Source organism: Globicephala melas, chromosome 15, assembly GCF_963455315.2.
Source record: "Globicephala melas chromosome 15, mGloMel1.2, whole genome shotgun sequence".
NCBI lineage: Eukaryota > Metazoa > Chordata > Mammalia > Artiodactyla > Delphinidae > Globicephala > Globicephala melas.
Window position 1 is genome coordinate 15,070,406 of NC_083328.1, and position 25,428 is coordinate 15,095,833.

Consider the following 25,428-nt stretch of genomic DNA (forward strand, 5'->3'; position numbering starts at 1 on the left):
AGAACTTTTGGCCCATCAGAAGACATTTGTTAAGTAATAGTGATGATTCTATGGAAACCCCTGCTTGTTCTATCGATATTTGCTCTGTGGGTGAAAACTCAGTGTTCATGAGGCCAAGGTTTCTGGTCTGTTCCTGATAAGAAAATGGGCTATATTTTGTTCTATGGACACACAAAGCACTTTGATCTGGTACCTCCCTAAGCTACAGTTTTTAAAATGAGAGAAGCCTGCCACAAGGGAGTGTAGGACAGAGAGGACAGTAGAGTGTCCAAATCTTTTATTGTTACATATAATCTTCAGATTATATGGGTCAGAATGTTCTCTTTTGAGTAGAGAAGTCAAAATTTACCACCATATATAAACGCTGTCTTCTAAGAGCACAAGTAGTTACAAATTGAAAATTTTTATTATTTCTTATTTGATTGTATTTTCAGTTTAGGATTGGTAAATACACTCTCTTTAAATATAAAATCCCCATGGAATTTTTACTAATTAATTCTTGGTTGATTCCTGGATTCTTGGTTGAGACCAGATAGGACCCGGGTAGGCTCCTATCTCTACCATTCACTCTTCATTTAGCATGCACTAATTCAACCAAAAGCTATTGAAAGCCTACTGTGAGCTGGGAGTTAATGATATAAAGTGAATAAAATTCTATCTCAAAGAGCTCAAAGTGTATTGAACTCTGTCTTTGGGTAAATCATGTAAACTGTTTGGATCTTAATCCCTTATTTTAACATAAGAGGATTAAATGAATTCTAATACTAATCATAGTGAAACTATTAATACAAATGTTTCCTTATATCATTGTGTCTATAATATTATAATGCTTATGGAAAAAGAAATAGCATAATTTAATTTCTATGCAAAGAGTGTTTTTAAAAAAAATCTTTGAAGCATATTCTTATTTAGGACTACCAACTGTATGTTTTCTTTGTTAAAAATTTTTTTTAAATAATTTCATATTTTTGACCACACTATTCAAAATAGTTATGCTAAAAACATGATATAGTAAACCTATTTTACTCTTACTACTGAACTCAATTAAGAGTCCCATAGCAGGGTGATTCAGGAAGGGGTAGGCATGTAGAAAGGAACATGAAATTGAAATATGAAGAACAGCAGTCTCATAGTTAATAATTTTGATGCTCAATTATGCAACATTTGGCCAGTAGGTGCCATTTAAACAGATTCTCCTGTGCTTTTAAAATTGCATTTGAATATATATGGGGTGAAAGAGCATCTTAATATTAATGGTTTTTCCAATGTGTAAACACGATATATATTTCCATTTATTTAGTTCAATCTTAATCGCTCTTATCATTCTTTTGTAGTTTTCAGTGTAAATGTCTTACATATCATTATGATACTTGATATTATTTCTATCATTTTGAATTAATCAAGACTTGTCTTGTGGCTTAATATATGATCTACCTTAGAAAATATTTTGTGTGCACCTGAGAAGAATGTGTAGTAGGCAGCTGTTAGATGGAACTTTCTGTATATGCCTATTAGGTCCATTCAGTCTATTGCATTGCTCAAATCTGCTGTTTCCTTATTGGTTCTCCATCTGGATGATGTATCCATTGTTGAGAGTGGGGTATTCAAATCCCCAGCTACTATTGCATTGCTATTTCTTTCTCCTTTCAGTTCTGCTAGTATTTGCTTTACATATTTAGGTACTGAGTGCATATTTATAATAAATACATCTTCTTGATAGGTTGTCCTCTTTATAATTATAACTTAGTCTATCTTGTCTGAAATAGGTATAGCTGCCTTTGCTTTATTTTGGTAACCATTTGCTTGAAATATCTTTCTCCATCCCCTTACTCTCAGTCTGTTGTGTTCTTAAAGTTATTCTCATGTAGGCAGCATATCATTTGGTTTTTTAAAATCCATTCAACCTTCTATGACCTTTTATTGGAGAATTAATTCACTTACCTTTAAAACAATTATCAATAGGTAAGGACTTACTATTGCCATTTTGTTAATTATTTCTGATTGTTCTGTAATTGCTTTGTTCTTTACTTGTTATCTTGCTGTCTTCCTTTGTGATTTGATGACTTTTTTTGGTGGTATGCTTTGACTCCTATATCATCATCTTTCATGTATCTAAAATTACCTATCACTTCATCCATTAAACTCATTTTTTCTGTAGATTCTTATACATGTTCATAACAGTTATAGTATTTGTCTGCCAATTCCAGTATCCTCATTATGTGGTTATTTCTATTGATTGTGTTTTTCCTTGGCTATGAGACAGATTTTTTTCTGCTTCTTCAAACCTAGTAATTTTGATTATGCATTGAGCATTGTGGATGGTATTGTAGAAAGTCTGAATTCTATTATTATATTTCTCTAAAGAGTATTGAATTTTGTTTTAGCAGGCAGTTAGATTACTGGCAAGTCATTTGGACACTGTTGAGTCATGATACTCTTTGTAAAGATGGGTTTATCTTAGTTATACCCTTTGACTTGGGAGTAACCCTTTGACTTAGAACATAATCCTAAATCCTATAGCAAGTCCTTTTACAAATTTAAATAAAAAGTCCAAAGTGTTTATCTAAAGTGTTGACCAATCTTGTCTAACTTGGAAGAAATGTAAACTCCAAACTCTGTCTCCTCGGGCCTTCCCAGGACCACTGCTGAAATACCAGCTTAGCACTTTTGGAATGCCAACTCTTCTCTCCATTGCCACTGAGCTCTTTGTAGCCATGCCTGCACGTGCAGAGTTAGACTCAGCCAAGTGTTCTAAAGTTTGCAGATTTGGATCTCCCCACTCTGTGGCTTGCTCTTCCAGCATTTCTTTCTCAATATCCCAGTATTTTGGCAGCCCAACTTCTGACCTTAGACTTCCCAGCTCAAGATTGTCATTCTGCTTGAGCTCTGCTTCCCAAGTTTCTCATTTACTGGGGAGTCACTTCAAGGGAATATATGGATAAACCTAGTTTCACCTCTTATGCTAACCTTATTTCCAGCGTGATTTATTCTTGTTTCTGCCTCCTTTTCTTTCCCTCCCAGTGCCTTCAAACAGTCCTTTTTTTTTTTTTTTTGGCCGCACCATGCGGCTTGAGGGACCTTAGTTTCCCGACCAGGGATTGAACCCAGGCCACGGCCATGAAAGCCCAGAATCCTAACCACTAGGCCACCAGGGAACTCCCCAAACAGTTGTTTCTAATTGTTGATGTAAGGAAAGGTAAAATGCTATAAGTTACTCTATCACCAAAAGCTAGGAGTGTACACACAATTTCACACCTTTTTTAACTTAATATTTTCATGTATTTTTCAATTTATTAAAGCATTCTTCATAAACATCTTTAAAAATGACTTAAGAATGCCCCAGTGTGTGCGTGAAAAAATATATTATCATTTACTTGCATATTCTATTTCAGGGAGTCATACATTTGGATGTTAGATAGCTACAGTGAACACTTTTATACATAAAGCATTTGTGAAATTTTCTAGTTGTTTGGGAGAGATTTCTAGGGATGAGATTAGTGTAGATTGTTAAGCATTCTTTGAATTATTTTTCCACCTTTTAAAAATAATCAGTTGGTAAATTTATGTATAATATTGTTGGATTTCTAGTTTTCTAGGTTGGTATTATTAGCAGTGGATTCCTTTAACAATTTGATATAACACAAGTTCTCAGAGGGCATATAAGAAATCTGAAGTCAAAGTTTTTAGTTGCTTCTTAAAAAATTCAAATTAACTTTGATTTCCTTACATATATTAACATATATTGGATTTCCTGAATATATTACCACACTGAAACGGAGTGAAAGAATGTTGTTTCCTTTTTTTCTATAAAAATAATTTATTATTGTATAGTAACATACTAGGCTTTCTTGTGGTACTTCTGTAATTTCCTATTTTTAAATTTAAAAACATAGTCTGAGTGTGATCAGAGATAGAGTCACTATTTATAAAAACGATGACAAAAATCTGTGTGTCTGGATAAAGATTTCTCTTCTCACAAATTTACTTCATTTGCATCTTATCTGAGGTATGATGATCAAATGATAATCAATTCCATTTCTTTGACATATTATTATAGTCATATTTTCAAATGACATTTTCTATTCTAATTAATATATTTTTATTTGTTTTTTTCTCTAAGCAAAAAGAAGATAATATCCGTTGTTTAACTACGCTTGGTCATTTTGGTTTTGATTGTTTGCCTCAACAACTGGTGAACAAATCTGTTCAACAAGGGTTCTTTTTTAATATTCTCTGTGTGGGTAAGTGCCAAACCCCTCACATGAATTATTTCCTGATTTTCCTAAATGCTCATTTCAACTTACCTTAAGCAGCATAACACTGGTGCTGTTAATTTAAGACTATGTCTTCATGTTTGTATTGGTTTGTATCTTTAGTCATGTTACTTAGACATTTTTTTCTTTAAGTGTTTCAGTGCCTTTCAAAATCTGATATAGCTTTGTGTATATTATCTTTCTATATTATGTAATGATGGAGGGAGTCAAGAGTAGCATGTATACTTTCAAGGATATTCCAGTCTTTAAAGTGTTTGGGACCCTTTAAACCATCCTAGAGGGTCAGGGTGTTACTTCTTCTCAGACATCTTATTCCCCTATGATGTATCTATGTTTATACAGGGGAAACTGGGATTGGAAAATCAACATTGATCGACACACTGTTCAATACTAACTTGAAAGACAAAAAATCCTCACATTTTTGCCCAAATGTTGGACTTAAAATTCAGACATATGAACTTCAGGAAAGCAATATTCAGTTGAACTTAACTGTTGTGGAAACAGTGGGGTATGGTGATCAAATAAACAAGGAAGGCAGGTGAGTGGTTTTTTATTTTAATTTAAAAATTATTCTTATTTCAAGGAACTTACTTTCTTTCTCCATGTATTAAAAAGTAATAGTCTTCTACGGGCTTCCCTGGTGGCGCGGTGGTTGAGAGTCTGCCTGCCGATGCAGGGGACACGGGTTCGTGACCCGGTCCGGGAAGATCCCACATGCCGCAGAGCAGCTGGGCCCGTGAGCCATGGCCGCTGAGCCTACGCGACCGGAGCCTGTGCTCCGCAACGGGAGAGGCCACAACAGCTAGAGGCCCGCGTACCGCAAAAAAAAAAAAAAAAAAGTAATAGTCTTCTAGAATATATATATATATATGTATATATACATGTACATATATATATAACTGAGTCACTTTGCTGTACAGCAGAAATTAACACAACATTGTAAATCAACTATATTTCAATTAAAAAATAATAAAATGGCTCTATTGTAATAGATGGCATGCAGTTGGATCTTTTTTACAGCCACCCCTGCTTTATTTTCATTTCCACTTTCGTGGTATATCTTTTTCTATTTCTTTACTTTGGGCCTATGTGTGTCCTTAATGCTGAATGAGTCTCTTGTCAGCAGCAGATGGTTGGGTTTTATTTATTTATTTATTTTGTTTGTTTGTTTGTTTTGCGGTATGTGGGCCTCTCACTGTTATGGCCTCTTCCATTGCGGAGCACAGGCTCCGGACGCGCAGGCTCAGCGGCCATGGATCACGGGCCCAGCCGCTCCACGACATGTGGGATCTTCCCAGACCGGGGCACGAACCCGCGTCCCCTACATCGGCAGGAGGACTCTCAACCACTGCGCCACCAGGGAAGCCCCGGGTTTTATTTTTTTAATCCATCTAGCCAACTGTGCCTTTTGATTACTGAGTTCAACTCATTTATATTTAGAATAATTACTGAGATGTAAGGACTTACTACTGCCATCTTATTAATTGTGTTCTGGTTGTTTCGTAGTTCCATTATTTAGTTTTTTTCTCTGTTTCTTTCTGTCTTTGTAAATTGGTGATTTTTTGTGCTGGTATGTTCTGATTTCCCTTTCTTTATCTTTTGTGAATCTACTCTAGGTTTTTGCTTTGTGGTTGTCATGAAACTTACATAAAACATCTTACAGATAAAACTGATACGTGGTTTACTTTGATCGCATAAGAAAATTTCACCCTTTTGCTCCCCATTTTATATTTTGAGGTCACAAATTTACCTCTTTTTATATTATATATTCTTTAACAAATTACAGTACTATAGTTATTTTTAATACTTTTGTCCTTAACCATTATACTCTAGTTAAGTTGTTAACATGCTATCTTATCACAGATTAGATTTTTCTAAATCTGTATATTTGCCTTTACCAGTGTGTTATATACTTTTGTACATCTTCATGTTCTAATTAGTGTCTTTTTGCTTCTGTCTGAAGAATTTCTTAAAGATTTTCTTGCAAGGCAGATCTAGTACCAATGAACTTTCTCAGCTTTTTTGTTGTTGTTTGGGAAAGTCTTATTTCTCCTTCATTTCTGAAGAATAACTTTGCCAAACAGAGTATTCTTGGCTGGCAATTTTTATATTTTGTTATTTTTCTCTCTCCTGGCCTGTAGGTCTTTGCTGAGAAATCTGCTGATAGCCTAATGGGGGTTTCTTTATAGGTTACACTTCTTTTTTCTCTTGCTGCTGTTAGGATTCTGTATTTGTCTTTGATTTTTTTTTTTTTTTTTTTTTTTTTTTTTGCGGTACGCGGGCCTCTCACTGTTGTGGCCTCTCCCGTTGCTCAGCACAGGCTCCGGACGCACAGGCTCAGCGGCCATGGCTCACGAGCCCAGCCGCTCCGCGGCATGTGGGATCTTCCCAGACCGGGGCACGAACCCGTGTCCCCTGCATTGGCAGGCAGACTCTCAACCACTGCGCCACCAGGGAAGCCCCTGTCTTTGATTTTTGATAGCCTCATTATATGGTGCCTTGAGAAGGTCTTTATGCATTGAGATATATGGTGATCTATTAGGTTTGTAAACTTAGATGGCTAAGTGTCTCCCAAAATTTGTGAAGTTCTCAGCTATTCTTTCTTTTTTTTAAGTTAATTTTTCCTGGAGTATAGTTGCTTTATAATGTTGTGTTATTTTCTTGCTGTACAGCAAAATGAATCAGTCATATGTATACATATATCCCCTCTTTTTTAGATTTCCTTCCCGTTTAGGTCACCACTCAGCTATTCTTTCTATTTATTTATTTGTTTGTTTTTTTGTTTGTTTGTTTATGGCTGTCTTTGGGTCTTTGTTGCTGTGTGCGGGCTTTCTCTAGTTGCGGCGAGAGGGGGCTGCTCTTCATTGCAGTTCTCGAGCTTCTTCTCATCGTTGTGGCTTCTCTTGTTGCGCAGCATGGGCTCTAGGCGCGTGGGCTTCAGTAGTTGTGGCTCGCGGGCTCAGTAGTTGTGGCTCACAGGCTCTAGGGTGCAGGCTCAGTAGTTGTGGCACACGGACTTAGTTGCTCTGTGGCATGTGGGATCTTCCCGAACCAAGGCTCAAACCCGTGTCCCCTGCATTGGCAGGCGGGTTCTTAACCACTGCGCCACCAGGGATGTCCCTATTCTTTCTTTAAATAAACTTTCTGCCCTTTTCTTCCTTTCCTCTCAGTATGGAAATCCAACTATTCTAATATTTATATATTTTTGAAGTCCCTTAGATCATATAAGCTTTCTTCATTCATTTTCATTCTTTGCGTCTTTATTTTCCTCTGCTTGAGTTATTTCAAAGTTCCTATTCTCTAGCACACTGATTCTGTTTTCCATTTGGTCTCTTCTGCTGTAGATGCTCTCTATTGCATTTTCTATTTCATTCATTGAATTTTTCAGTCCCAGAATTTCTGTTTGGATTTTTTTTTTTTTAAGATTTCTATCCCTTTCTTAAGTTTCTAATTTTGCTCATACATTGTTTTTCTGATTTTGTTGAATTGTCTTTATGTGTTTTCTTGTATCTCATTGAGTTTCATTAAAACAATTATTTTGAAATCTTTTTCAGATAGATTGCAAAATTCTGTGCCTGTGATTCAGTTATTAGAGGATTATTATTATCTTTTGCAGGTGACATGTTTTCTTGATTCTTCACATTCCTTGGAGTTTTGCATTGCTGCTTTTGCACTTGAAGTAGCAGACAGCTCCTCAAATCCTTTACTAGTTGCATTTAGGTGGATATACTGTTTATTAGTCCTGTTATATCTGGGAGCTTTCTCTGATCTTGTATGGACAGCCCAGCTCCACAGTTCTTACTCCCTCTTGTGGCAAAATTCTTAAGCTTTTATGCCTTCTCTGATTCTTACAACTAACTCTCCTGGCTGGCTTCTAGGAACTTCTTTTTTTCCTTTCAGAAAGTGGTGCTATAGCTCAAAATTTCCAGAAAGTGGTTTCTCTTGCTCACAGATTCTGGTCTGATTTTTCTGAGCACACTCCATTTACCAGATCTCACTCTTGCCATCACATGCAGGAGTGTGCACACAGCCTGCTGCAGAGTGTGGGGAGGTGTGGGTTTATATGGGGCACTGGGAGTATGCATGCGTCCAATGGGGGAGATCATCAAGTGAGGTTCTCCCAGAGGCTAATGGCTGAGTTTCCTGCTGAAGTCCTGAGCTTGGTCAGCATGTCCCTTTAATGCCCTTTGATATTCTTATCTACCTCTTTCCTGGTGTCCTTTTGTCCCTAGTCATGGAGTTCCGGCTTCAGTATTCTAGGTGCTGCTGGAGAGAAATGGTTTTCTCCAACAATGTCCTGCACAGCCAGGCACTGGGTGCTGGGCACTCACTCACAGCCTCCCATTCTCTTGTGGGAGAGGTTACTGATGACTATTTCAGCCCTGTGCTGTGTTGTTTTGGGGGAGCATTGACACTGGCGAAATTCCTCTTACCCTCTCCAGCGCATCCAAATTCTTTTTTATTCTCCACGAAGTGCTGGAATCTGCCATATGGATTGCTGAACTTCTACAGGTCTCTCCCATCTGTGGGTATGTGTCCAAGTCAGCACACTTCAATTTTTCCACGACTGTATGCAAGAGGGTGTGGCAGGTTCACTGGCTCCTGCTGGTTCCACAGCCTGTATGGACATCTGTCGCCCTATTGCCATACAGTTGGGCAAGATTCCTCCTGGTTCCCTGGCATGTGGTGCTGTGTCCCATCTCCCACAGAGGTACTTTTGTTTGTGGGTGGATCCAATTATTAGCTGTTAAAAAGGGGGGCAAAAGGAGAGATGTATTCACTGTCATGATACTGGTGGCACTCTTAAAATTTACATACAGTAAGACTCAATTTTTGTGGTGTATACTTCTGTAGGTTTTAAAAAATGCATAGAGTTTATACCCACCATCTTAGTTGTGACATAGAACAGTCCTGTCACATCCAAAAATTCTCTTGTGCTTTAATCTCTTTATTCTTGTGCTGATACCATCCTGTATTAATTATTTTACTTCATACATAGTAAGACGTGATATATGAAGAATATATCTTCTTCATTTTTTTTTCAGTATGTCTTGAGCATTCTTGGTTCTTTGCACTTATACATATGTATACATATAAAAAATTTGTTTTCTGATTTGAACTTCATTGAACTGATAGATCATTTTTCCTTTTCTATAAACAAGAGGACTTTTTGTTGCTTTGTAACAGCTTGTAGCTGTTATCTTTGTAAGGACATATTATGCACATTTTATCACTGTGGCAAACTAGTGAGTACACATATTAACTAGATATTAAATGGTAAAAATGCAGACATCAGATGATATTAATCTGTTATGCTAAATGTTTAAATAATCATTTTTTCAGCTACCAGCTAATAGGTGACTACATAGATGCTCAGTTTGAGTCCTATCTTCAAGAAGAATTGAAAATTAAGCGTTCCTTTGTTGACTACCATGATTCCCGTATCCACGTGTGCCTTTACTTCATTTCACCTACAGGACATTCTCTGAAACCCCTTGATCTATTAACCATGAAGAACATTGACAGTAAGGTGCGTTCGGTAAATCTATCAACCTATCAAGATTTGATACTTATTGTGAAATAATACAAATCTTGAAGGCATTTGCACACAGAGAACTTGTTATTTTGTAATATGTATATATATATATATATATCTTTTTTTGTTGTTGTTAATCTTTTTTTTAAAAAAATTAATTAATTAATTAATTTTTGGCTGTGTTGGGTCTTCGTTGCTGTGCACGGGCTTTCTTCATTGTGGTGCGCAGGCTCCTCGTTGTGGTGGCTTCTCTTGTTGCAGAACACAGGCTCTAGGCACATGGGCTTCAGTAGTTGCAGCACGCAGGCTCAGTAGTTGTGTCTCATGGGCTCTAGAGCGCAGGCTCCGTAGTTGTGGCACGCGGGCTTAGTTGCTCCACAGCATATGGGATCTTCCCGGACCAGGGCTTGAACCCGTGTCCCCTGCATTGGCAGGCGGATTCTTAACCACTGCGCCACGAGGGAAGTCCTTTTTTGTTAATCTTTAAAGCATTTATGTTTGTTTCCTAGGGATGCCATTGCAAAATACCACAGACTTAGTGGTTTAAACAACAGAAATTAATTTTCTCACAATTCTGGAGGCTATAAGTTCAAGACCAAGGTGTCGCCAAGTTTCATTTTTTCTGAAACCTCTTTTTAGGTGGCAGATTGCCACTTTCTCACTGCGTCCTCACATGATATTTCCTTTGTACACACAGCTGATGTCTCTGTCCAAGTTTCCCCTTTTTATGAGGACACCAGTGGGATTGGATTAGGGCCTATCTTCATGGCCTTATTTTGACTTAATCACCTCTTTAAAGGCTCTATCTCCAAATACTTTGTGAGATACTGGGGTTTAGGGCTTTAAGATATGTGTGAGAGAGAAGGGGGAGACATATTCAGCCCATAATAGCATTTGATACATTTCAACCTTTCTTCCTTTCCAGAGAAATTTAATTACAATGTGTATCAGTTAGGAAAATGAGACACAGGTTTTAAAAAATTTAATAAAATTTAAAATTTATCATGCTAAGTGAAGTAAGTCAGACAGAGAAAGGCAAATATCATATGATATCACTTCTATGCAGAATCTAAAAAAAAATTCATACAAATGAACTTACAAAATAGAAACAAACAGACTTAGAGAACAGAATTTATGGTTGCCAGAGGGGAAGGGTGGGGGTGTGGGATAGATTGGGAGTCTGGGATTGACATGTACACACTGCTATATTTAAAATAGACAACCAACAAGGACCAACTGTATAGCACAGGGAACTCTGCTCAATATTCTGTAATTACCTAAATGGGAAAAGAATTTGGAAAAGAATAGATACATGTATGTGTATAACTGAATCACTTTTCTGTACACCAGAAATGAACACAACATTGTTAATCAACTATGCTCCAATCTAAAATAAAAATTTTAAAAACTTAAAAAAATTTTTTTTTAAATTTAGGGGTTTGTGATTAAATCATAATTCAGATCATGGTCATTTACCTGTAGTTTTGAAATAGAATTTACTCTATAGTACTATAAAATAATGCCATTAACGTTTACCCGGTACCACTGATGGTGTGACACATGAAGATTTCATGATCCTGGCTACTGGTTCTGTCAGAGAAAATTCAGAATATATATAATTTTTTTTTCCAACAGAGAGCAAATGTACATATGAAAGAACTTGTTATGTCATGAGATTCTTTTCTGCACTCAGCCCTGGTAAAACATGCTGTCTTCAACTTTATTCAGTTGAAGGGAGGAAGAGTTCTAAAATTGCGTTCCCTTTATCAAAGAAGGCCTGACCTTTGCTATGTATTGTTCAAACTGGAAAGAAACGTTGTACTTAATCTAAGTCACCAAGTAGTTGAAAGAAGTTAGATTTCTAGCTAAAATTAAGAGCTGTCTCAATTTCTCGGTTAGTACTATATTCAATACTCAAGGACACACAGTTTTATTTTTAATTTTATGGGCAGCTGTAATCATCAAGCCATTTCCAGATACAAGAAGTTACTAATTTTTGCAAAGACCATTGCATAAAGGGTTGGGCAAGGCTGTGTCTGTCTGTTGTCTTCTCTTACAGGTTTCTCAGCTCTCCTTGCAATAAGTGACTTTTGTTCCTTAAATATGAACACCTGAGGAATTATTGACATGAAGCGTTTTCATTTCTCATGTGTTAATGATTTACTATCACTGGAGGATATCTTTTCCCAGCTTTCTCACTAATACAACCCAAGACATTTATGTTAGTCTTGAATCTACCATAGCAGTTGTCTGCTTTTTACTATGCAAGGTATTATTCAAGATTTTAAAATTAGACAAAGTTTTGGGGCTTCCCTGGTGGCGCAGTGGTTGGGAGTCCGCCTGCCGATGCAGGGGACACGGGTTCGTGCCCCAGTCCAGGAAGATCCCACATGCCGCGGAGCGGCTGGGCCCATGAGCCATGGCCGCTGAGCCTGCGCGTCCGGAGCCTGTGCTCCGCAGCGGGAGAGGCCACGACATTGAGAGGCCCGCGTACCGCAAAGAAAAAAAAAAAAAAAAAAAAAAATTAGACAAAATTTTGAACATCTACGTTATAATATTGAAGCCCTAGATTTTCATAAGGATTTTTTTAAAATGTACTTTGAGGAACCTAAAACAAAAGCAATAGACCTAAAACTGACTTTTATGCATTTCTACTAGATCACAGAACTTAACGTTGTGTAGCTATGATTTAACAGTAACAATTTATTTTAACAGTAATAAAACATATTTTGGAATTTTATATTGTTATTTTCTACAAAGTTTAATTATTAAGATGTAAATTCATTGAGAAGCAATGATCATATTGTAGAGCTAGGAAGAAAATTTTATGTATAAAATTTCAAGTTCAAATATGCAATGTGAAATCATTTCTTTTTACAAATTACAAATGGACTTTTTTGTTAGCACGGTGCTATACACACATATATACACACTCAGCTTTTAAAGTATAGTAAAAAAAAGTCTACTCTTTTTAGGTGGTCTTTGAAAAACACAAGCAGATCTACCTGCAAGGTCATCTAGGTAGAACAAGATTCTACCTAGAAAATGGGACAGTGATTAAGGTGGATTTATGGAGAAGATGATGCAAATGAATGACAGGTAGAAGGACAAAGTTGATCTGTTCTATAATTTTGATGAAAGGTCTCTTCTGACTGTTTAATACTCAGTTTAATAAGAAATCAAATTGATAATGAAATCAAATTGATCATACTTCATTTTGCTACTTACATTTTACTAACTCCAGATGTGTAAGAAAGTTTGAGAAAGAAAATTGAGGTTTCTAAACCTGAATTCTGATTAAAGATTAATCTTCAAAAGTACTGATGATTTTGGAAAGTAATTCTGTGAGGAAGTCATGATAGCCAGTGATAATCTAGTTATGAAAATTTATTGTCAGAAATTGAGGCTTTGACTGTAAATATAACAAATTAATAACAAATCCTCAATGGTGAGATTTTGTTTGCTTCTTTCTTAATAGGTGAACATTATACCACTGATTGCCAAAGCAGATACAATTTCTAAAAATGATTTACAGAAATTTAAGTGTAAGATAATGAGTGAATTGATTAGTAATGGCATCCAGATATACCAGTTCCCAACAGATGATGAAGCTACCATGGACGTGGACACCTCAATGAATGTAAGCTTCTAACTACTGAATATCAGTTCTATTTGACAGGTGGGAATGAAAGTATAATTTATAAGTAACAATATTAGTAATATAGTGTCACTTGTATCTGACAAAGATACTATAAATAAGATATTTTTTTCCCAAAAGCCAGTGTGGGAAAATGTTTCACTTTCTTGATTTTGAAAAATGTTTGCTGATAATCAATTCTTTTAAAAAGCGTTTTATTGAGATATAGTTCACATACCATGTGACTCACCTGTTAGAATATACAATTTAGTGAGTTTTAGTTTATTCACAGTGTGTGCAACCATCACCACAACGAAATTTAGGACATTTTTATTTCTCAAAAAGAAATCCCATACTCTTCAGCTTTCTCACCTACTACCTGTCAGCCCTCCTCTCCACCAACCCTAGGAAACCACTAATCAACTTCTTTCTCTTCAGATTTCTCTGTTCTGGACATGTCATATGAATGGAATTATATAATATTTGGTCTTTTCATGATTTTATCGGCTATTAATATGTCTTCCCAAGAGAAAAATTTACTCAGACCCTTTGTCTATTTTTAATTGAGCTTTTGTCTTTTTATTATTGGGTTGTAAGAGTTCTTTATATATTCTGGATACAAGTTGCTTATGAGATACATGATTTGCAAATATTTCTCCCAATCTGTTGGTCTTTCCATTTTATTTTTGGTGTGCTTTGAAACACAAACTTTTTAATATTGATGAAGTCCAGTTTATTTATTTTTATTGTTAGTTGTGCTTTTGATGTCATATCTAAGAATGTTTTGTCAAATCCAAGGTAATAAAGATTTACTTATAAGTTTTCTTCTAAGAGGTTTTAAAATTGTGGTAAAATACACATAACCTGAAATTTACCACCTTAAACTTTTTTAAAGCTTACAGCTGAGTGGCATTATACTTTTACAGTGTTGTGCTACTATCATTGCCACCATCTATATCCATAGAACTCTTTTCATCTTCAAAAACTGAAGCTCTGTAATAAACAATAATTCCCCATTACTCTTTCCCTCAGCCCTATGAATTTGGCTACTCAAGGTACTTCTAGTAGATGGAAATATATAATATTTGCCCTTTTATACCTGTACAAATATTTATTTGAGTCCCTGCTTTCAATTCCCTTGGGTAGTGCCAAGAAGTGGAATTGCTGGATTGTATGGTAATTCTACGTTTAATTTCTTGAGGAACCGCCATACTGTTTTCCATAGTGGCTGCACTATTTTACATTCCCACCAAAAGTGTACAAGGATTCCAATTTATCCACATTCATACCAACACTTGTTACTTTCTGGGTTTTTTTTTTTAAGTAATAGTTTATATTAATGGATGTGAGGTGGTATCTCATTGTGGTTTTGATTTGCATTTCCCTGATGATTAGTAATGTTAAGCATCTTTTCATGTGCCTGTTGGCCATCTGCATGTCTTCTTTGAAAAAATGTCTATTGAGGTCTTCTGCCCTTTTTAAAAATTGGGTTGTTTGCTTTTTTTTGATGTTGAATTGTATGAGCTGTTTATATATTTTAGGTATTAACCCCTTATTAGATATATCATTTGCAAATTTTTTTAATTCAGTAGGTTGTCTTTTCATTTTGTTGATGGTTTCCTCTGATGTGCAAAAGGTTTTAAATTAAATTAGATCCCATTTGTTTATTTTTTTTGCTTTTGTATCCTCTGCCTGAGGGGAAAGATCCAAAAAAATATTGTGACCACTTATGTCAAAGAGTGTTCTATGTTCTCTTTTAGGAGTTTTATGGTTTCTGGTCTTACATTTAGGTCTTTAATCAATTTTCTGTTTATTTTTGTATATCTTATGACAAAAGGTTCTAATTTCATTCCTTTGCATGTAGCTGTGTAGTTATCATGTAGTTATCCCAGCACCATTTATTGAAGAGACTGTCTTTTCCGCATTGTATATTTTTCTCTCCTTTGTCATAGATTAATTGGCCATATTTGTGTAGTTTTATAACTGGGCTCTTTGTTTTGTTCCATTGATCTACATGTCTGTCTTTGTGTCAGTACCATACTATTTTGACACTGTAGTTTTATAGTATAGTCTGAAGTCAGGGAGTGTGATACCTCCAGTTTTGTTCTTTTTTCTCAAGATCGCTTTGGCTATTCAAGGACTTTTGTGGAACCATACAATTTTATTATTATTTATTCTGGTTCTGTGGAAAATGTCATGTGTATTTTGATAGGAGTTGAATTAAATCTACAGGTTATTTTGTGTAGTATGGACATTTTAACATTATTAATTCTTCCAACCCATGATTGTGGTATATTTTTTTCACTAATTGGTGTCATCTTCATATTCCTTCACCAACGTCTTATATTTTTCAGAGTATAGATCTTTCACCTCCTCTTTTAAGCCAATTCTAGGTATTTTATTCATTTTGATGTGATTTTAAACAGGATTGTTTTCTTGCTTTCTCTTTTTGATAGTTCATTATTAGTGTATAGAAAAGGAACAGAAATCTGTATATTAACACTTTTATGCAACTTTATTGAATTCATTTATTAGTTCCAGTAGTTTTTTGGTAGAGGCTTAAAAGTTTTCTGTATATAGTATCATGTCATCTGCAAATACTGACAGTTTTACTTCTTCCCTTCCAATTTGGATGCCATTTATTTATTTATTTACATCTTTATTGGAGTATAATTGCTTTACAATGGTGTGTTAGTTTCTGCTTTATAACAAAGTGAATCAGTTATACATATACATATGTTCCCATATCTCTTCCCTCTTGCGTCTCCCTCCCTCCCACCCTCCCTATCCCACCCCTCCAGGCGGTCACAAAGCACCGAGCTGATATCCCTGTGCTATGCGGCTGCTTCCCACTAGCTATCTACCTTACGTTTGGTAGCGTATATATCTCCATGCCTCTCTCTCGCTTTGTCGCAGCTTACCCTTCCCCCTCCCCGTATCCTCAAGTCCATTCTCTAGTAGGTCTGTGTCTTTATTTCTGTCTTACCCCTAGGTTCTTCATGACATTTTTTTCTCTGACTGCTGTGGCTAGGACTTCCAATATTATGTTAAATAAAAGTGGTGATAGTGGGCATCCTTGTCTTGTTATTGATTTTAGAGGAAAAGCTTTCAGTTTTCAACATTAAGTATGATTTTACCTGTGGGTTTGTCATAAATGGCATCTATTATGTTGAGATATGTTCCCTCTACACCAACATCGATGAGAGCTTTTATCATGAATGAATGTTCAATTTTGTCAAATGCTTTTTCTACAGTTATTGAGATGATCATGAGATTTTATCCCTTGATTTGTTAATATGGTGTGTCACACTGATTGATTTGCAGATATTGAGCCACCCTTGCATCCCTGGAATAAATCAGACTTGATCATGGTTTATGATTCTTCTTATATATTGTTGAATTTGGTTACCTAATATTTTGTTGAGGATTTTTGTACCTATATACACCTAAGATGTTGGCCTGTCATTTTCTTTCTTTTTTTTTTTTTTTGCTGTGTCTTTGGTTTTAGTATCAGGGTAATGGTAGAGTCGTAAATGAATTTGGGAGTGTTCCCTCTTCTTCAATTTTTTGGAGTAGCTTGAGAAAGATAGGTATTAGCTCTTCTTTATATGTTTAGTAGAATTCCCATATGAGGCTGTCTGGTCCTGGATTTTTGTTTGCTAGGAGTTTTCTGATTACTGATTCAATTTCACTACTAAATATTGGTCTGTTCAGATTATATATTTCTTCCTGGTTCAGTTTTGGGAGATTATATTTTTCTAGGAATTTATCCATTTTTTCTAGGTTGTCCAATTTATTGGCTTATAATTATTCATAGTATTCTCTTATGATTTTTTAATTTCTGTAATATTCATTGTAATTTCTCCTCTTTCACTTATTATTTTGTTTATTTGGGCCCTCTCTCTCTCTCTCTTTTTTTTTTTTTTCTTTTTTTGTGGTACGCGGGCCTCTCACTGTTGTGGCCTCTCCCGTTGCAGAGCACAGGCTCCGGATGCACAGGCTCAGCGGCCATGGCTCACGGGCCCAGCCACTCCGTGGCATGTGGGATCTTCCCGGACCGGGGCACGAACCCGTTTCCCCTGCATCGGCAGGCGGACTCTCAACCACTGCGCCACCAGGGAAGCCCTCTCTCTCTTTTTTATAATCAGCCTGGCTAAAGGCTTGTCAATTTTGTTTACCTTTTTAAAAAACAAGCTTTCCATGACCAGGGTCACAAAGATGGTTCAACATAAGCATATCAATCAATGTGATACACCATGTACACCATGCAAAACCATATGATCATCTCAATAGATGCAGAAAAAAGCATTTGATAAAATTCAACATCCATTCATGATAAAAACCCTTACGAAAGTGGGTATAGAGGGAACATATCTCAACATAATAAAAACTATTTGGGCTTCCCTGGTGGCGCAGTGGTTGAGAGTCCGCCTGCCAATGCAGGGAACACGGGTTCGTGCCCCGGTCCGGGAAGATCCCACACGCCGCAGAGCGGCTGGGCCTGTGAGCCATGGCCGCTGAGCCTGCGCGTCCGGAGCCTGTGCTCCGCAAAGGGAGAGGCCACAACAGTGAGAGGCCCATGTACCACAAAAAAAAAAAGCTATTTATGACAGACCCACAGCCAATATACTACTCAACAGTGAGAAGCTAAAGCCTTCCTGCTAAAATCTGGAACGAGACAAGGATGCGCACTCTTACCACTTCTATTCAACATAGTATTATTGGATGTCCTAGCCACAGCAATCAGACAGGAAAAAGAAATAAAAGGTATTCAAATCAGTAAGGAATAGGTAAAATTGTCATATATGCAGGTGACATGATACTATATATAGAAAACCCTAAAGACTCCACACAAAAACTACTAGAACTGATAAATGAATTCAGCAAGGTAGAAGGATACAAGATTAACATACAGAAATCAGTTGCCTTTCTTTTTTTTTTAACCCCAAATAGTTTATTTTACTTTGTTTTATACTTTATTGAAGCATAGTTGATCTACAATGTTGTGTTAATTTCTGCTGCACAGCAAAGTGATTAAGTTGTGTATATATATATATATATATATTCTTTTTCATGTTCTTTTCCATTATGGTTTATCACAGGATATTGAATATAGTTCCCTGTGCTATACAGTAAGATCTTGTTGTTTATCCATCCTATATATACTAGTTTGTATCTGCTAATCCCGAACTCCCATTCCTTCTCTCCCCCAATCCCCACCTCCCAGCAACCACAAGTCTGTTCTCTATGTCTGTGAGTCTGTTTCTGTCTCATAGATATGTACATTTGTGTCGTATAGCTTTCAGTTATAAAATAAATAAGTCCTGGGGATGTGGTGTACAACATAGTGACTGTAGTTAATAGTACTGTATTGTATATTTGAAAGTTGCTAAGAGAGTAGATTCAAAAAGATCTCATCACAAGAAAAAAAATTGTAACTGTGTGGTGATGGATGTTAACTAGACTTACTGTGGTGGTCATTTTATGATATATACAAATACCAAATCATTATGTTGTACATCAGAAACTAATATAATACGTCAGTTATATCCCAATTAAAAAATACTTTTAAAAATATCATCTGAGAACAGATAGTTTTACTAATTCCTTTCTGATTTGCATTCCTTTTAAAATTTTCTTCTCCATTTTCTATATAGTATTATTTATTAATATGCTTTATGTTATATTTCAATTAACTAATTATTAGAGTTTTCTTAATTTTGTCTTTTAGCTTTTATACTGGAGTTAAAAGTGATTTGCTTATTGTGTTTCAGGGTAAAGATAATGTGAGAAAAATTATATGTCTACCAAAAACTGTTTTCTTTGTATTCCCCACAGCCGAATGCCTTGCTTTAGGCTGTACTCAGTAGGTAGTTTTCAGTTGTGTGCATGATCTCGCACAAATGCTTGCAGCAATTAATTTGCACATATTTAATGTGAAGTCATAAAATCTGAGGCAAGATCAATCACTTGTTCGAATAAACTTATGATGATATTATTGTCTCTGTTGTTTCCATAACAGAAATAAGATTAACAGAGTAAGTTATATTGGTATAAGGAAACATGATTAAAATTGTACTTACTTTCTAGGAACACTTACCTTTTGCTGTAGTAGGAAGTACAGATGAAGTGAAAGTTGGAAAAAGAATGGTCAGAGGCCGTCAGTACCCTTGGGGAGTTTTACAAGGTAAATGTAACAAAGATGCACAGGCTTGCTCTGGAATGATTATGCTTAAATATATATATAATTATAAAAATTATATAACATATAACTATAAATATGTAAAACAAAATATTTTAACTTGAGTCAATATTGGTAACTCTTGCTAAACAGCAAATTAATAGTTACTGATAAGGAGCACAGATTCTGTTTCATTTAAGATAATGTTTATTTTGATTGTAACCTATTCTCACGGGAGTTTTCTGGATGGTGCTTTAGGCAAAAATTCAGAAACTGGGCAGAACCTCCTCATTTCCCCCATCTGCTATATGCAGATTATCTCTCTATGCATAAACCATCACATTCAGAATGTTGGAAAGTTCTTTGAACAAAAGAACTCTGAACAACACAGAAGCATAAATATTGGTACTTGAAACATGTTATATAAGTTAATTGCTACCTAATTTATAAAGCATTTTAAAGTGGTCCCTATAAAAAGGGATGGAAAACCATTTTAAAAATAAAGTAATACAATTCATTTTTGGCTAAATTATACCTAGACATTTATATTAGTTATCTAGCATCATGATGAGTTAGAATAGTGTAATAGCAGTCATTTATTGTCTGATTCGTATACTTGTGATACTAATTATTGGGGACTAGTTTCCAAATGTTATTTTCAGTTAATATATTACAAATTTTTAAATTTATGAAATGTACTTAAACACAACATATTTTAATGAATATTACATTTGGTTATAATATCATACACAATGCACAAAGTATTGTGCTCAGTCTTTTGGATATGACAAACACAGTAGAGAGCCATGTGAATTTATTGAGTGATTTTGAAAACTGACTAATTCATTCTCATAAATATGGTGTATAAATATAGTTTAATAACTAAATCATGCATAGTTGTTAAGACCTTTATGTTAGCAGGATTTACTTTAATAAAATTATTTACTTTAGTGAAATTATATTATATTCTTTTTTAGTGCTCTGTAAAATACCTTGAGCATATTCATTTGAAAAATACTAACATAATTATTAATGAAAGTTTATGCCATCTACTAATATTACATGTTATTTCAGTGTTTCCTATTTATTCTTTGGCTAATAAATTTCAAGCAAATTTCCTGGTCTATAAATAAACTCTACCTATAATTTGTATGTACCATATAACCATAGTTACATGGTTAAAAGAATTATAGCTATTAATCTGAACGATCTCTTGCCTCACTCAAGAATACTTAGAAAGTGATAGGGATTGATAATAAGCTTTGTGGCTTTATTATTTTTCTGCCTAGTGGAAAATGAAAATCACTGTGACTTTGTTAAGCTCCGGGATGTGCTTTTTTGTACAAACATGGAAGACTTGAAAGAACAAACCCACACTTGGCACTATGAACGTTATAGGTGCAGCAAACTTCAGAAAATGGGATTTACTGATGTGGATCCAGACAACCAGCCAGTAAGGTGAGTGGAGATCTTGCTCAAACAAGATGACGGGTGACTTAGAAATCCCCTACAACGATGAGATATGATTATTTCGGAATGAGAATAGCTGTACTTCTCACATCCTAAATTGTGTGGTTTTTCATCATCTTCAGACTTAGATGGAGAGTTAGTAGGAGCAACATAATGCAAGGGCTCGTTTATATGCATCCAATATGTGTATGTGCTGAAATGTGTATCCAAAAGAAAAGTAGATTTTATATGGAACAGAAGCTCAGGAAAGAGATTTGCAAATATTAGTAAAAATTGGTAGAAGATGGCAAAGGATATTGAGGATTGGATGGAGGAAAGAGGAAAAGCAGCAGTGTAATGGCATGGTGTTGTCGAATCCAAGTTCACGTGCACGACACACAGTGAGGCCAAACAAACTGAAACATTGGAGTTTGGAGCAGAGAAAGGTTTATCGCAAGGACCTTGCAAGGAGAATGGGTGGCTCATGCTCAAAAGACCTGAACTCTCTGATGGGTTTCAGGGAAGAAGTTTTTATAGGCAAAATCTGTGGGGGAGGGCTGTAGGGTGTGTAACCCTCCTCTGATTGGTTGATGGTGAGGTAACAGGGTGATGTTCAGTCATCAGCCTTCTGGTTCCTACCAGTCTGGGTCTACATGCTTGTGCTCAGCGTGAAATTATCATCCTCCACCTGGGTAGGCACGTTAGTTCCTGTAGAAGAACTCAAGAGATCTGTATCAGATTGTCATACACACACTCCCACCCCTGCCCCAGGAGGAACCAGGTCCAGGACCCCATGCTGCACTATTGTTTCTTTCTGCATTCCCTCACTTTCCTCCCAGTAACTGTTTGAATCTGCCCTTTGGAACTCAGGGAAGGTCTAGGAGGCGGAAAGCCTTTTTCCCACGAACAAGAAAGGTGGTACACGGAAAGGCTTTTATGCCTGGGAGGGTCCCACAACATCCCGCTCGGTTTCAATCTTCCCTTTTCTTTGATATTCCTCCATCTTGAGGGGAACAGGTGTTGGACAAGAAAGGGCATAACATTTTGGATTGGAGAGCTCAATCATAAACTTGGCAGAGAATCTAGGTTTTCGGGGGTCTCAGTTTCAACGGAAGTCAAGTGAAAATAGTTTGAGAGCAGGTGTACTTAGCTATATTGAGGAGGAATAGGATTTGTGCTGCAGAAGGATGACAGTGTAGAACAATCCAGTTATATTAGTTACAGTACTTTGAAGGCAACCAGAATTGAACTGGCTATCTTAAATGCATCATATTTTGAAAGACGCCTGGCCTTATTTTAATTATTTTGAGAACCTCATAAATTAGATGTTCCCCCAAATTTTGTTGTCAAAAGATGTGAAGAAGTGTGATAATAAAAAGTGGTAGGAGAATCAAAACATATTTTAAGTGTTTCAAAATGTGAGTACTTACTATATATACACTCTCTATACTTATATTCAATATGGCCCCTCACTTTTTTACATCTCGTGATATAGAAATTTTCATTTCTATACATGAGAGAATATTGGTAAATGTCCTTATATGTGACATAACAATATATATATATGTATTTTATTGAAGTATAGTTGATTTACAATATTGTGTTAGTTTCTGCTGTATAGCAAAGTGATTCAGATATATATAGAGATATAGATATATTCTTTTCCATTATGGTTTATCACAGGTTATTGAATATAGTTCCCTGTACTATAGAGTAGGACCTTGTTGTTTATCCATTCTATATATAATAGTTTGCATCTGTTAATCCCAAACTCCCAGTCCATCCCTCCCCTCCCCCCTCCCCCTTGACAACCACAAGTCTGTTCTCTATGTCTGGGAGTCTCTTTCTATTTCATAGATAAGTTCATTTGTGTCATATTTTAGATTCCACATATAAGTGATACCATATGGTATTTGTCTTTCTCTTTTTGACTTACTTCACTTAGTATGATAATTTCTAGGTCCATCCATGTTGCTGCAAATACCATTATTTCATTCTTTTTTATGGCTGAGTAGTATTCCATTGTATATATGTACTACCTCTTCTTTATCCATTCTTCTGTTGATGAACATTTAGGTTGTTTCCATGTCTTGGCTCTTGTGAATAGTGCTGCTATGAATGCACGGGTGCATGTATCTTTTTGAATTATAGTTTTGTCTGGATATATGCTCAGAAGTGGGATTGCTGGATCATATAGCAATGCTATTTTCAGTTTTTTGAGGCATGTCCATACTGTTTTCCATAGTACCAATTTACTTTCCCACCAACAGTGTAGGAGGGTTCCTTTTTCCCCATACCCTCCCCAGCCTTTGTTATTTGTAGATTTTTTTAATGATAGCTATTCTGACCAGTGTGAGGTGGTACCTCATTGCAGTTTTGATTTGCATTTCTCTAATAATTAGGGATGCTGAGCATCTTTTCATGTGCCTGTTGGCCATCTGTAGGTCTTCTTTTGGAGAAATGACTATTTAGGTCTTCTGCCTATTTTTCGATTGGGTTGTTTGGTTTTTTTGTTGTTGAGTTGTATGAGCTACTTATATTAATAAACAATATATATGTTTACATGTTTATTTATATTAACATTTTAATATAAAAGTAACACAAATTTCTTTTCAGTTTTCAAGAGATCTATGAAGCCAAAAGGCAGGATTTCTTGGATCAATGTCAGAGGGAAGAAGAAAAGTTGAAACAGAAGTTTGTGCAGAGAGTAAAGCAGAAAGAAACAGCATTTAAAGAAGCTGAAAAAGAGGCAAGTCCTGCTAGTTTGATATAATTTGTATTCAAGTTTAGGTGTCCTATTAAGTTGGAGGTTTTCATCTCGAGAGTTTAGATGATTTTGTTGGAGGATACTTTGCTATTCTTCAAAAAGTAGCTATTTACCATATAGGTTTTGGATACAGCCTTTAAAATTTTGCCATCTGTAATCTTATTTTTTTCTAGAGCATTTGGAGAATTTACTTTTTTTATTTTTTAAACTGAAGTATAATTTGACTTACAATATTGTATCAGTTTTGGGTATACAACAGTGATTGATTTTTTAAAATTTATTTATTTTATTTTATTATTTTTATTTTTGGCTGTGTTGGGTCTTCGTTGCTGCACACAGGCTTTCTCTAGTTGCGGCGAGCGGGGGCTACTCTTCGTTGCGGTGCGTGGGGTTCCCATTGTGGTGGCTTCTCGTTGCGGAGCACGGGCTCTAGGTGTATGAGCTTCAGTAGTTGCGGCACGCAGGCTCAGTAGTTGTGGTGTACGGGCTTAGCTGCTCCGCGGCATGTGGGATCTTCCTGGACCAGGGCTCAAACCCGTGTCCCCTGCATTGGCAGGCGGATTCTTAACCACTGCGCCACCAGGGAAGCCCCTGAATATTTTTATACATTACAAAATGATCACCATGATGTCCCAGTTACCATCTGTCACCATACAAGGTTTTACAATATTATTCACTATATTCCTTATGCTGTACATTACATGCCCATTACATTATTTTATAACTAGAAGTTTGTATCCCTTAATCTCCTTCACCTATTTCACTCATCCTCTAATGCCACTCTTCTCTGGCAACCACCTGTTTGTTCTCTGTATCTCTGAGTCTGTTTCTGTTTTATTATGTTTGTTCATTTGAATTGTTTTTTAGATTCCGTGTATAAGTGAAATCATATGGCATTTATCTTTCTCTATCTGACTTATTTCACTTAGCATAATACCCTCCAGGTCCATCCATGTTGTCACAAAAGGCAAAATTTCATTCTTTTTTATGGCTAATGTTCCATTGTATATATATACCACATCTTATTTATCCATTCATCTATTGATGGACACTTATGTTGCTTCCATATCTTGGCTATTGTAAATAATGCTGCAATGAACATAGAGGTGCATATATTTTTTCAACTTAGTGTTTTTGTTTTCTTCAGAAAAATACCCAGAAATGGAATTACTGGATCGTACTGTTGTTCTATTTTTAATTTTTTGAGGAAGCTCCGTCCTATTTTCCATAGTGACCGTATCAATTTACATTCCCACTAATTCTGCACAAGTGTTGCCTTTTCTCCACATCCTTGCCAAAGTGTTATCTTTTGGATAATAGCCATTTTGAAGGGTGTGAAGAGATATCTAATTGTGAACTTGAATTGCATTTCCCTGATGATCAGTTATGTTGAGCATTTTCTCATGTACCTGTTGGTCATCTCCATATCTTCTTTGGAAAAATGTCTGTGTAGTTCCTCTGCTCATTTTGTAATTGGGTTGTTTGGGGGTTTTTTTATGTTGAGTTGTATGCATTCTTTATATATTTTGATTATTAACCCCTTATTAGATATATTGTTTAAAAATGTCTTCTCCCGTTCAATAG

The 25,428-nt window shown here is 35.9% G+C and overlaps 1 protein-coding gene across 4 annotated transcripts in view; it reads left to right on the plus strand.

Moving 5' to 3' along the window:
• The window catches only part of SEPTIN14 (septin 14), an 80,728-nt gene that overhangs the window by 49,957 nt on the left and 5,343 nt on the right, over positions 1-25,428 (plus strand). For all 4 annotated transcript variants that reach the window (XM_060284055.1, XM_030871871.2, XM_060284056.1 and 1 more), the window contains 7 exons: positions 4,121-4,241; positions 4,617-4,812; positions 9,618-9,804; positions 13,289-13,450; positions 19,538-19,634; positions 20,918-21,086; positions 23,694-23,826. In XM_060284055.1, coding sequence (XP_060140038.1) covers positions 4,121-4,241; positions 4,617-4,812; positions 9,618-9,804; positions 13,289-13,450; positions 19,538-19,634; positions 20,918-21,086; positions 23,694-23,826 — 1,065 coding nt within the window. The remainder of the gene's footprint in view (positions 1-4,120; positions 4,242-4,616; positions 4,813-9,617; positions 9,805-13,288; positions 13,451-19,537; positions 19,635-20,917; positions 21,087-23,693; positions 23,827-25,428) is intronic.